This window comes from Lathyrus oleraceus, chromosome 5, assembly GCF_024323335.1.
Source record: "Lathyrus oleraceus cultivar Zhongwan6 chromosome 5, CAAS_Psat_ZW6_1.0, whole genome shotgun sequence".
NCBI classification, from domain to species: domain Eukaryota; kingdom Viridiplantae; phylum Streptophyta; class Magnoliopsida; order Fabales; family Fabaceae; genus Lathyrus; species Lathyrus oleraceus.
The window spans coordinates 203,857,494-203,871,566 of record NC_066583.1 but is presented as its reverse complement, the minus strand read 5'-3'; the positions used below and the strand labels follow the sequence as shown (position 1 = coordinate 203,871,566).

The 14,073-nt window shown below is 30.2% G+C and overlaps 1 protein-coding gene across 1 annotated transcript; it reads right to left on the bottom strand.

Moving 5' to 3' along the window:
- Positions 1 to 5,467: 5,467 nt before the first annotated feature.
- On the bottom strand, positions 5,468 to 6,334 carry LOC127079729 (uncharacterized). Its single transcript, XM_051020104.1, has 3 exons — positions 6,227 to 6,334; positions 5,921 to 6,133; positions 5,468 to 5,860 (listed from the first exon to the last, which is right to left on the bottom strand). Exons 1-3 carry the CDS (start codon positions 6,332 to 6,334, stop codon positions 5,468 to 5,470), a joined length of 714 nt encoding a protein of 237 aa, XP_050876061.1.
- Between the last annotated feature and the right edge of the window lie 7,739 nt (positions 6,335 to 14,073).

Sequence of the window (14,073 nt, the reverse complement as noted above, 5' to 3'; positions counted from 1 at the left end):
AATAAAAACATTACGGTGCCATCAAAGTGTGTAAGAATAATATCTATTTATATATATTAAATCCAATGCTTCAACTTATTTTGCGACACCTAACCCTAACTTTTTCAAAAATAATCCACGTCATCTTATTAGCTTATGTGTACATCTTCTACTAAACAACCAATCAAAACACTACTATTTGCCAACACCCAATTTTTGACTTTTTCTCTTCCAAAACCCCCTTTCACCTTTCCTAATTCTCCAATAACACGTTACAAATGACAAATTCTTTTTCCTACTCATACAAATATCTCAGGAAGTGTGGTTGTTCTCCCATTAGATTTCCTTCTTTCTATCGTTCGATTTTCTTCTTCCTATCGTTACCGACACATAGATTTTGTAATTCTCCAATTACAGTTTAATTTTCTACTTCCTATTGTTCTTGCAGAATTTGATTTTGGATTTCCTTAATTATTGTTCGAGTTTCCCCTTCCTACAGTTTCCATCCAAGTGAAAATATTGTCTTAAACATTATGTACAAGGAAGTTCTTTAAGACCTCACTCACACGACCAACTCAAATTTAAAATGACAGGTATATAAATTCAATTATTTTTTATCTAAGTTTAAACATTCATTTTACCAATTTATTTTACAATGTCAATTGAAATTTGTTATATTTGTATATTTGCTGATTGTATTTCTATGGTGTAATTTACTATCTCATGTCCCTGGGGTATATAAATCCAATTATTTTTTATCTAAGTTTAAGCATTCATTTTACCAATTTATTTTACAATGTCAATTGAAATTTGTTATATTTGTATATTTGGCGATTGTATTTCTATGGGGTAATTTAGTATCTCATGCCCACGATCAAACCAATGATGGAGATTGAATATCACCATGATCTATGATTACAATGCTGTACTTTTTCTACTGAAGTGAAACTATGGGGAAATTTGTATTGGTTCACATTGATTTAATTTGTATTATCAATATTATAGGAATATATAATCTTATACATTTTTTTGGTCAATTTAATTTTTTTTATGAATAATAAATATACTATTTTATTTTAATCAATTTTTGAAAAATATAAAATATAAAATATTTTAATCCCAAATATTAATAGCATCACAAGGACCATGACAAAAAATTACCAAAATAAAGTGTTTACTTATACATTAATATTATTATAAATATTCATATAATGTTTTTAAATATAACATAGAAAACAATCAATATGAAAATAAATAGAAGATATCATTTTTGTATATTAATTTATTCTTGATAATAATTATTTATATTTATTATTTTTAATAATAAATTTTATTTTATTTGAATTATAAATAATAAATATAGATAATAAAGGCGTATTAGATTATATTCGATAAAAAAGTAAATATTTTATATTATTATTATGAGAACTAAATTTTACACCTTTAAATATTAGAGGCATACGAAATATGTACAATGTATTATACATATTCATCATTATCTCTAATAGTAATAAAATTACACGGAATAAAAATGGTTACTAAGATAAATATTCAATAAAAACAAATATTACTCTAAAAATTATTCATAATTAATATTTATTAAAATTGATCTATCAACATTTAATTTGAATCAACAAAATATAAAATTTATTCTTTAATAGAAAATCTTAATTTTATTCTCTATAAAAATAAAGTTTATTTACCACTAATAATTATTCTTAAGATAAAACATCATAAATCAATGAAAAAAATTATTCAAAACAGTAATGTCATTATTAAAAAAAAAACTGAAGGTTAGATAAAATATTTATAATAAATTATATTTAAAATTGTTCCCAATTAAATGCAATAATGAATATAATAAATAATATTAAATTTTTTATTATTAACATTATTACTGAGAATTGAAAAACTAATTGAATTCTATTACATTATTACTGAGAATATAATAATTAATTTTTATTTTTATTACTAAACAATAAAATTATATCAAATTTATAATTATTTATTTCATAATGATAATAAAAAATTATCCATTTCATTTGAGAATTGAATTGAAGATGAATGGATGGAATTGAGTTACACGTTTTGGTGAATATAATAATAAAATTTTATAATGGTTTAAAAAATTTTATAACTCACAATTCATACTCTTAAAATGGATTGATAAGTCTGTTTCCTTATTTATTAAATAATTGACTAATTCAATTTTATCATTATTAATAAGAGTTTAATTAGATTCTAATTGTATTATAATTTAGAAATGATATTCATTTATTATTATGACAATCATATTTTATATATTTAATAATTAAATTTATGACAATTAATTGTTCTTTAGATTCTTAATGCATTATAATTTATAATTAATAATCAATATACATGGTTTACTTATATATTATTATTATTATTATTATTATTATTATTATTATTATTATTATAAAAGATTAATATCATTTTTTTTAAAATATAACATAGAAAATTATCAATATAAAAAATATCATTTTATACATCATTTTATTCATCTTTATAATTAATTATATTTATTTTGTTTATAATCAAAATAATATTCTTCATATTTTTGTTAAATTATAAATAATAAATATAGGTATTCAATGATTAATTATATTATATTCAATCAATTCTACATATTTTTTATTGTTAGAAAGAATGAATTTCAGGTATTATACTCTGACGACGAGTCATTTCTCATTTATAAATTAAAGACTCAAAAATCCATTAAAACAAAACAAATGAATAACAACGGCTCATCTAAGAAAAAAATAACTAAAAAAATCATAAAAAATGATTCTAATTTTGAAGTCATCTTTCATGTTTTAACATTTATTTTGACGTCTCACATTGCATTTTCATATTTATAAATGTATTACTTTTTAATTAAAATTAGACTATTTTTTTTTGTTATGCTAATCTTATTATCTATATTAGAATTTTTATAATAAATAATATTTACCATAAATAAAGTTTTATTTTATTTCAATAATTTTTATTTATTATCCGCACGATCTTCTTTACCATCTGCGCATCACACGGGTCCTAATCTAATTACTCTATTAATTTTGATGACTCCTTTCATACATGGTTCCTTTCGTACGTCTTTTTAGATACAGGGTCATTCTAATACCCACGAATTTTAGTTTCTTCTTATTTTCCATTTCATCTTTTACACTTTGAAACCTCCAAAATACCTACATATAGATGCCTTTGAAATTTTATTGAATTGATTCCCATGAGACTACATTTCATTGCTTACTTGATCTAAATCATCGTGGAATCTTGTGTTGCTAGTTTATAAGAACTTTAGTGTGTGGGGGAAGGATTAAAATTTGTGATTATTTGTTTTACTTTGGGTGAAATTTTATGGCCTAGGTAATTTTTGCAAAAAAGAAAATAGGGTTTCAGCATCACTTGTAACAATTTGATCTAAACTTGTTTTTGATGTTATTTGATCACTGTCTTATTATGGAAATGGAAATTTCAAAAGTTAGTATTGATTAGAAAAATTAGAGAAATTCAAATAATGTATAAAGCAATTTGGAAAAAAGTGCTGCAAAAATTGATTTTGTATAAAAGCAGTATTTTAAAAAGCTTTTTCACATTTCAAGTTTCAAGCTTTTATTTTAAAATGATACCAATTTGACTTTTAGAAGATAACTAGCATAACTCATCGACCAACATGGTTCGACATTAGATGTTTAAAGTTTTACATGAGAACTTGAAAGGTATTTGCTAACTTTTCTTGTAATTTAAAATTTGAGACTCCAAAGATAGAATTATTCTTCTTTGGGATCCTAAACTTTTAGTTGCCATTTATTTTCTTCATCATAAAACTTCTCTAATGCATTTTGAAGTTCATCATAAGAAGGTAAACTTCTCTAATGCATCTTGTGGTCTTCATGGATATAGGCCATGAGATTCAAGTTTGATATTTCTTTGTCGTTAGATCTATTTGAAGATATTTTATAGTCTTTCTTCATTATATTTATGCTCTTTGACATTTGCCTTTAAATTTTGATTTTTGTTAAAGGTTTTCATTTTTTTTATGAGAGTTGGGCACTTTCTCTTTATATGATCAGATAAGCATCCGCAATGTACTCAACTTCACAGGTTGACAATGCAACCACCGTTGTTTCTTGGAGCACCAAAAAATGAGACCTCCCAGATACTTGAAGAAATATCCAGAAGTACTTCTTCTGTTAACTCTATCTCCACACCAATCAAAGTCTGAATAGCATATCAGCTCTGAATCAGATTTAGCACCCGAAGGGAACAAAACTCCATACCTCAGAGTCCCCTTAATATACATCAGTATCCTGATAGGAGATTTCACATCTAAAAACATCAGAGGTCAATTTCTATTAACAGATATAACAATCACCAATCTGATTGTTTCATGCCTAGCTACAAGCGCAAACACCTCAAAGTAATTTAAGCCATATTTCTGTATAAATCCTCTAGCTACTAACCTTGCTTTGTGTTTGTTGATTGATCCATCCAGCTTCGGTTTCAACCTGTAAACCCATTTCATGTTGATGGCTTTCTGGTTCTTTGGAAGCTTAGTCAACTTCCAAGTCTTGTTTCTTTATATAGACTCAAGTTCTTCTTTCATGGCCTTCAACCACACTTTTTTCGTGAGAGATTCTTCAGTACTAACTAGTTCGGAGTCTATCAATATGACGCATTAAATGACTTTTCCTTCAGAGTCTATTTTAGTATTTGCAATATGTCAAACTCTGCAAATCTTCTTGGTATTTGTCTGATTCTTTGTGGCCTCTGAACTTGGTCAAAATATTCTCCAGATGCTGGAACAATATCAAATGTTAGGCTACCTCCAGAGGTTAGACCACCTTGAGAAGCATGACCACCTTCATAGGCATGATTATCACTAGAGTCTCGATCATCATCATAATCTAGATCAAAATCAGATTCACCTTCAAAATCTTCTTCAGACTTTTGAACTCTAATGAGTTGTACTCACCTTCGCCATCAGTTTTGAGAACTTTTAGGTTCTGACCACTCTGTTTTTGAGCCTTCATCTTGAACTTCGTAAACTCATCAAACACCTCATGCTTAAACTTGATGAGTAATACCCATGTCATTCTTGTGAAGTCATCCACAAATGACACAAAATACTTATTTCCTCCAAGTGAAGGTGCTTCAAATGGTCCACATACATCAGAATGCATTACTCCATTGGAGTCAGTTATGATGAAAATGACAATCTAGGTTGCTTTCCTTTCATGCATATCTCACATGACTTCCCAGGCTTCATAATATTAGAAATTCCATATACCAGCTTCTTAGAACTCAAATTTCCTTAGCTTCTGAAGTTCAGATGCCCCAATATTTTGTGCCACAGTTTGCTGTCACCTTTAGCACCTTCTACACTAAAGCATTTAGTTTCATTTGTTTCCATATTCACTTTGAATGTTCTGTTGCTTCCCTGTTTAGATTGTATAATCAGCTTCTAATCAGAATCATACAACTTCAAGAGATTGTCCTTCATAGTAATTGAGAAGCCTTTCTCAATTAGTTGTCTTACACTCATCAAATTACTCTTCATGCTAGGAACATACCAAACATCCTTGATCAGAACAGTTTTTCCATGCTTCACTCTGACTTTTAAATTTCCCATTCCTTCAGTGTTAAGATACTTATCATCAACATATATGATCTTTGTCCTTTTTCTAGAGTCAAAATCAATAATCCATTTTTTGTTTCCAGTTAGGTTATTTGAGAAGCCAATGTCCATATACCACCAGTCTACCAAATATCCACCATTAGATTCAGAAACCATCAATAACACATTTTCATCATCAAAATACCCTCTAGTTATATTTTCTTCTTCTGGTTTCCTTTCCTTGTTTGACCAACAATCAGTAGCAAAATAACCAAACTTCTTACCGCAATAGTATTAAACCTTCTTCTTGTTAAACTTCTCCTTTCTCTTATGATGTTTCTTCTCATTAGAGTTGGAGGCTTTTGACTTCTGATAACCATCATCATGTCTCTTATTGGCCTCTAGCCAAGATTGCTTCTGATTCTTCTTACCAGAAGACGCTTTCAGAGTCTGCTTTACCTCTCTTTCAGAGTTTCTCTCAATCAGACACAACTTTTGTGCCTCTAGACTATTCTACAGCTTTTTAATTCTCATGGTGTTAAGGTCCTCAGAGTGTTCAATTGCTACAACAATGTAATCAAAATGAAGAGTAAGTGATCTTATTACCTTTTCAATGATTACTTGTTCATAGAGAGTTTCTTCACAAGATTTCATCTCATTTGTGATTAAAATCACTCTAGAGATGTAATCAGGTACTTTCACATTCTTCTTCATGTTGAGATTCTCATACTGCTTACATAGAGACCGAAGCTTCACTTTCTTCACTAATTCATCACCGTCGTACCGCCGTCCCAGTGTGTCTCAGGCATCCTTCGTCGTCGCTGAATCAACGGTCTTCTCAAACACATTCATATTCATACACTGATGGATATAGAATACCGCCTTTTGACCCTTCTTCCTCATTTCTCTATGCACATTTCTTTGGGCTTTTGTTGCATGTATTGTAACCTCCATATAATTGTCATTAACGAGATCAAGAACATCTTGAGTGCCAAAAAACACATGCATCTGAATCATCCACCGATTCCAATTATTTCCATCAAATATTGGTAGTTTTGTGTTCAAGCTACCGTTTCCACTGTTCACCTTCGTTCTTGTGCAAATTCACTCAGATCTCACCAATGCTCGTGTTTCTCAATCCCGCATAATCAAGAAATGTGATTTTGTTTCAATTCAAATCATCAATTCACTATGAATTGAATGAACAGAACAATCACAGACGTCTCACGTACACTCGTATTTCCCATTCTTGAATCAGAACCGAAACTCTAAATATCAATTGTTGGTGCACAAGAATGATGAAGATGAAGATGAAGGAAGAGAGAGAATTCTAACTAACTTTTACTCTGAAATGAAAACAATTACAAGATGAATTTTGTTACAAACTGAAACTTGAGTTCAGTATTTATACCACAATAAACTAAATGAAACTCAAATTAAATCTAAATACAACTTATATTGAATTTGGATTACACTTCAACACGTTCCTCCATTTTATTCTTAGAGGACGATGGTGCAAGACTTAAACTCTTTTTACTTTTCTCTTTCTCCGTGTCATTGTCTTTCTTCTTCTTCAATATCTCTTCGTGATTAGTTTATTCAATGAGCTCTTTTTATGTTCTTCCTATTTCCTAAATAGTGTAGGTATCATCGTTGTGTCCGGATTAATGGATTCGTTATTATTTTTATTTTCACTTTAGATTGTCAACCTTTGGATAATCTTCGAATCACTTTATTCACAAAAACAAAAATTTTGGTGGCGGCCTCCATGATTTACTAGATGATAGATAGGATCTTCATAATCCAATACAGTGAACACATTAGAGTATAATTAAGTTATATCCATGGTTTTATCTATGTTTTCCATTTATGGACATCATGCCTCTTGATATGTGCAAGTCTCCTCATACTGTTGTTGTTGATTTGAGGTTGAGGATCACCTGAATCTTCCAATGTATATAGAATTGTCATTTTAAAAGTCATGGAATTGGAAGATTCACCATGTTGAACTAGGAATTTGAAAAACTTATTTTTCTTCTTGGTCTTGTTGTGTTTTCTTCTATTTCTTTTGATTTTGGAATAAGAAGGAAATTGATCAGTTGGAATCTTATCTCATATAAACTAAAAAAAATAAAAATAAAAACTATACAAACCATCAATGTGAAATTGAATTAGATATATACAGGAAATAAAAATATAAAAATAAAATTTCTTAGAATAGTGTAAATCATTGCAATGTTAAAATATTGACACAAGTGCTTGGCAAAAGCGTCATTTGATAGTCTATTTCACTATTTTAAGTTAGGGTTTGGTGAATTTCTTGTAACATAAACAAATGTCGCATATACAATGATATTTCACAGATTAAAAAGTTGTATTTAGATTATATTTATTAATTGTTCATCTAATGTATACGTTTGATCGACTATATATATTTAGTTTAGATATACTTTATAGTTAACTACACTTAATTCAACACAAAAGAAAATTAACTACACATACTTACAATAACATATACTACAAAAAAATAAGTAAAATATCAAAATACATCGTATCTTTAAAATTGAATTCTTCATTTATTCAACTGCTTTTATATGTTAAATAAAAGTGAAGATTCCCTAAGTGAACAAATGCTTAGATAATTTACTATTTTTTTTCAAAAAGATAATAACAAGTCATCTTAGAGGTCATTAATGTCTCTTAAATCATTACATAAGCATTTATTTCCTTAATGATTCCACTTGGGGTGGTAAATCGGATCGTGTTCCGTTGGGTCGGCCCGCGTACCCGCCAAATATTGCGTGTTGGGTTGAAATTTTATGTCCGTCTATCCGCTCAGTCCGTCTCTTCTTAAGCCCCTCATAAAAGGGTCAGATTGGACAAATTTTTAAGTTCAATTTCACTTGGCGAGCTTGTCCGCTCTGCCCAATTTCCACTCTTGCAAATCACCTTCAACTAATTGACTTTTTTCGTTTTCAGCTTGCTTTAACTTTGTCTATTGAATCGACTTACTTTATTGATTATGAAAATAGAGATTGAATATTTTATAAGTGAAAGAACTCACACATCTATGATCCTAATATTTTAGATGAATATGTGGTATATCTTTTATAAGATATGTTATTCATAAAAAAATGCATTAACGAATGCAAATGTTCTCTCGTATTGACTCCAAAATAGATTTGACTCGTTACCAACTCTAATAAAAGCAAAGATATTTTATTAATTATATTTAAAAGTAATAAAAAATTATGTGTGTTTGATAATTAAACAAAATAATGTATAATGTATCAAAAATAATCTCAACAATAAAACCACTAAAATTTTGAAATTCGGAGATCAGTGCTATTGAACCATTTCACTCCAGATACATTTCACTATAGTTGGTACCCATGACCGCTGTGAAATGTCCATTAGTAAAAAACAAGTGTAAAAAAAACTATTTCAACAGTTAAGAGAGAGAGAGAGAGTTGTAAAATTGGTGGCACAAGGAGTCTATTTTGCAGTAGTGTATGGTGAAAAGATAGACTTCAGATAAATGCAATAAACGACAAACAAATTAAATGACATTTAATGTGAATGCTTTGAATAAAAAAGATTTGTAGAAAGTTTAAATGTTGTACGCATACTCACATGTCTCACAAACAAATTGTTTCATTCTATAACTTGAGTAATTTGGTTCTACCGGGAATTAATGAGAATTTACGACCTCAACTACAATGCATAAGCTTACATTATATAATATTACAAAGAAAACCGTCGACAATGGTTATACCCTATCAATTTGGCATGTATCCCACTTTTTAGGCCTTCATGCTCCAACTTGCCTTCATGCGTCTTCAAGGATGTAATTCCTGAAAAAACAAACAAACATGGTGATAAATATACAGATAACCATTTCTGAACGTGTTACTTGCCTCTGTCGAAGACGAATACATCTCCAAATCACTTAGTCTTAAGACTTAAAAAATATCCTAAGTCCTTAATACTTAAAAGTGTCGACTTCGACTTCATGTTAAAAGTTTGTTATGTGATTTTGCAAAATTCAGAACATGTTTGGAAGAGAGAGTGGTCTTAATCTTGTGGATTTGTTTCTCCAAACAATTATTGCCCTTGAATTCACTTACAACTTAGTCGATCCAACAGGTCAATACAGTCAATATGTCGAAGCTTTTGGCTTAAGCTTTTAGACACTTATAATGTCAACGTAGTTTGACCATCATTTTTTTGATTTTTTACTTAACTAAAAATCTCAGACTAACACCATATTAATAATAAAAGTAGAGATTGAATATTTTATAAGTGAAAAAACTCACGCACCTATTACTTTAAAATCTTAGATGAATATGTGATGTGATTTTCACATGCCCTAATATTAACTTCAAAATTGATTTGACTCTACCAACTCTAGTGAAAGCAAAGATACTTTATTAATTATATTTAAAAGTAATAAAAAAATATGTGTGATTGATAATTAAAAAAAAATAGTATCAAAAATAATCCTAACAATAATAACCACTAAAATTCTGAAATCCTGATATGAGTGCAATCGTTACGCACCATAGTAGTAATGGATGGCTTCCATGTCATTCACTTGTCACGCTCTCTTTAATTCAATGTAAAGTAGAGACTGTGGAGAGCCTAATTAGAGTGCTCTTCAAAAACTCGTCTAGATTCAATGTATCTGGAAGCTCTAGTGTAGCTACAGGACTACTTAATTACTCGACCAAACACAAGCTCTTTAGGTGCTTTGGTTAGTTCATAGACAAAGATTCCTTTCAATTCAACCCCTATATAAGCAAACTTAGTCTATTATGAACTATTACTTCTTTCTTTTTTTCAATAATTTTCAAAATTTAATGAAAATATATCTATATAATATTCCCTCCGTTCCTTTATAAATTTCATTTTCTTGAGAAAAAATATTTTTTTTTAATTGTCACTGTAGTATTAATTGTTCTTTTGTCAAAATTACTCGTAGATAATTACTTCAGAGAGAAAAAAAGTAAAATGAATGTAATATATAATTAAGGGTATTATAGGTAAAAGAAAAATTATTGTGTGAAAAGTAACAATAATGATTAGTTTTTTTGATACGCGTAAAAAGTCAAAAATAATATTTAAAAAGGAACGGAGAGAGTAGTATTAATCAAAATCATAGATAAAAAAAACTATCATTTATCTTTGGGATAACTTCTTTTATGAGAATATTAGTTGAGGAGTGTGTTTGAAATGTTAACATTAGAAATGATGAAACTGTTTTTAATGCTTTTAAATGAACCAAAGGAGTAATGCCATTCCACAGACAACAAAAGAAGTAATGATGTAATCACTTTTTTTAATAGTAAAAAGTATCCTTTATCTTATTCAATTATTCTATTCAATCTTAAATATAAGTAAAAATGTACATATTTAATTAGGATGTGTCAAATGAACTGATTTAATGGAATAATTAATTGATATTTTTACTTGATAGTAGTTAGGATATTTAACACGTTTTATGGCATTTGAATGCATCTTTATGAATTACTTTCTCTGTTTTTTTAATTATAAATTGTTTTTCATATTACACATATATTAAAAAAACATAATAATTATGGTATAAAAGAATTATAAACAATTTTATAGAATTATTTTTCATCAATGATATTGGAAAGATAAATTGACAGAATTAAAAAGAGAGAATAATAAATATTTAAAAATATAATAAAAAATAATATTAATGATTTATTGATATTATAAAATGACTTATATTGTAATACAAAATATTTTTTCAAAACGATTTATAATAAAAAATGGAGGTAGTAACATTTTTTATACCTAATATAGAATTAATCTTTTAAGGGAAGATTCAATGGATTTACAGATATCGAGTTTTGCTCACTCTAAGGTTTAAATCTAAATTAACTAGGCCAAATAGGGTTTAATGTCTAGTGATAGAATTTATTTTATATTTAAGTAATAATGTAAAAAAATCATTGATATTTATAAATTAATATTTTTTTATAAAATTTATATTTAATTATAGATTTTCCTATTTAAAAAAAGAAGTGTTAGGAATACTCTCTTTTTAACATTTACTATCTTATTGGGTGAAATACATGCAAGTTCCTCACTTATAAAATAGATCTCGCATAAAATTGTATGACTTATATGTCTTTCATCCAATAAAAAAGTGAGTGTTAGAGAGAGTGTTGAAAATAGAGTATTGTTAGCATTATACTAACAAAATGATACTTATTTATAATTAAATTAAGATTTTAAAAAACTTTTTATTGATCTAAAATTTTAAAATTAATTACTTGTGAAATATTCGAGTGACCTACTTCGTATTTGGACCCGTTATTAGGGTGAACAAAACTCTATCAATTCTTGTAACATATCCCAACTTGAATGTCATATGAAAAGTAAGCCTTAAAATCTCAAGTGATGAAGAGAAAGAAAAAATGTATTGAGACTACTAGAAAGCAACAGAAAAGTTGACGGAGGAAATTGGAGCCATAAGGCGGTGATCCGTCGGTCGACCGAATAATCAGTGGTGTCGGAGGCAAGGAGGTGGCATTAGTTATGGCGGGGGTGGCAACGGTTTGCACGGTGGATTCGTTCGGGCATTGGCACACGACGGCATGTCAATTCTGGTGGGAGGTGGTCCTCAAGCAACAGGTCCAGTTTGTGGGGTTTATGGGTAACGGGATTGGTTGTTTTGGTTTGTGGATCCATTTGTTAATGGTATATGTTTTTATCCTGTTGTGGATTTGTTGGGTTTCAGCCATTATATTTATGTAACTTTATCATTCTTGCCAAAACAACCTTCAAAATGTAGTCTGAAAGACCGAGGGAATAAGTGACAATTCTAGTAGGGAAACTTAGAGAGGTAAGGGTAGAAATTTCTTAAAGTTTGTACTGGTCAAAAAGTACAGTTGTGTGTTATATCCCTACAAGGGTAGGGGATACTCAGAGGTCTTAGTAGGTTTATAACAGTTAGGGCTTGCCCGCTGCGGTGAGAAGTCATGTATGGTGGTTTTACGATGTTTAGAATGGTATTAGAGGCCAGTTCACCTTAGGTGAGAGGCTCTGTGTAGTATGCGATATGTGGTTAAGTTATAATTTTTTCTTCTCCTGTTAGGGGGGAGGTATTTATATAGGCTCTTGGGCCTAAGAATTAGGAAACCCTATGAGGTGGTAATTGCTCCCTTTTGACAGAGGGAGGTTGTTGACTACCTATTCTTTATGAAGTTGTGGTATGACTTAGTCTGCATAACTGATTGAGGGATAATGGCATCGTGAACGTGTCTTATTAGAAGGATGAGCCCATATACTACAAAGATAGCGCCCATGCGTCATCTCGTGGGTAAGACCATTCGCGTCGCCCCTATTTAGGAACCCTAACAAATATAACACTATACAATCCCTTAAGCACAAGGATTTGTAAAGGTCGAAGTGTTTTAAAGTTTCTTTTGGGTTCCGTCTTGTAGTCTACAGCGAGACTTTTGATAAGAGGTAGGTTCAATATTTTGGGACATGGCCCTTTTAAATGTGAGGCAAGACCATCATCTTGGAGTGTTTCCCTCAACCGAAAGCAACCTATTTTAATGGGAAGTGAATCCCTCAACTGAAAGAGGCCTTTTTATTGGAAGGTGAATGCCTCATCTTTGGGAGAGTCCCTTAGTTGAAGGCAAACTTTTTAATGGGTGGCGAGTTCCTTAGCTTGGTGTGAGTCCCTCAATTGAATGTGACCTTTTTAATGGGAGGTGGGTCCCTCGGCTTAGGGCGAGTCCCTTAGCTAAAGGCAGAATTTTTAATGGAAAGAGATTCCCTTAACTTGGGGAGAGTCCCTCAATTGAATGAGGTATTTTTAATAGGAAGTGAGTCCCTCGGCATGGGGTGAGTCCCTCAACTGAATGTTGCCTTTTTAATGAGAGGCGAGTCCCTTAGCTTGGGGTGAGTCCTTCAGCTAAAGGAGGCTTTTTTAAGGGAAGGCGAGTCCCTCAACTAAAGACGGTCTTTTTAATGGGAGACGAGTCCCTCGTCTTGAGGCGAGTACCTAAGTCGAAGGAAACCTTTTTAATGGGAGGTGAGTCCCTTAACTTAAGGATAGCTCCTCATCTGAATGAGGCCTTTTTCTTAGGAGGTGAGTCCCCTTGCTTAGGGTAAGTCCCTCGGATAAAAGGGACTTTTTAATATGAGACGAGTCCCTCAGGTGAAGGCGACTTTTTTAATGGGAGGCGGACCCCTCTAATTAGGGACGAGTCACCTCCCCCATTTCCAGATGTCTCATGATTAACCAGATATTAGTTAGAAATGTCAATCAGTCATTTATATGGTCATGCTTACTTCCATTGAATGCAAAAAATTATGACCTATTTTTTTATACCTTAAACATTAATGCAACGTGCCAGAAGCGTGCTGAGATTTTCAAAATTCTATGGGAGCCTAAAATTTTCTTTGTGGTT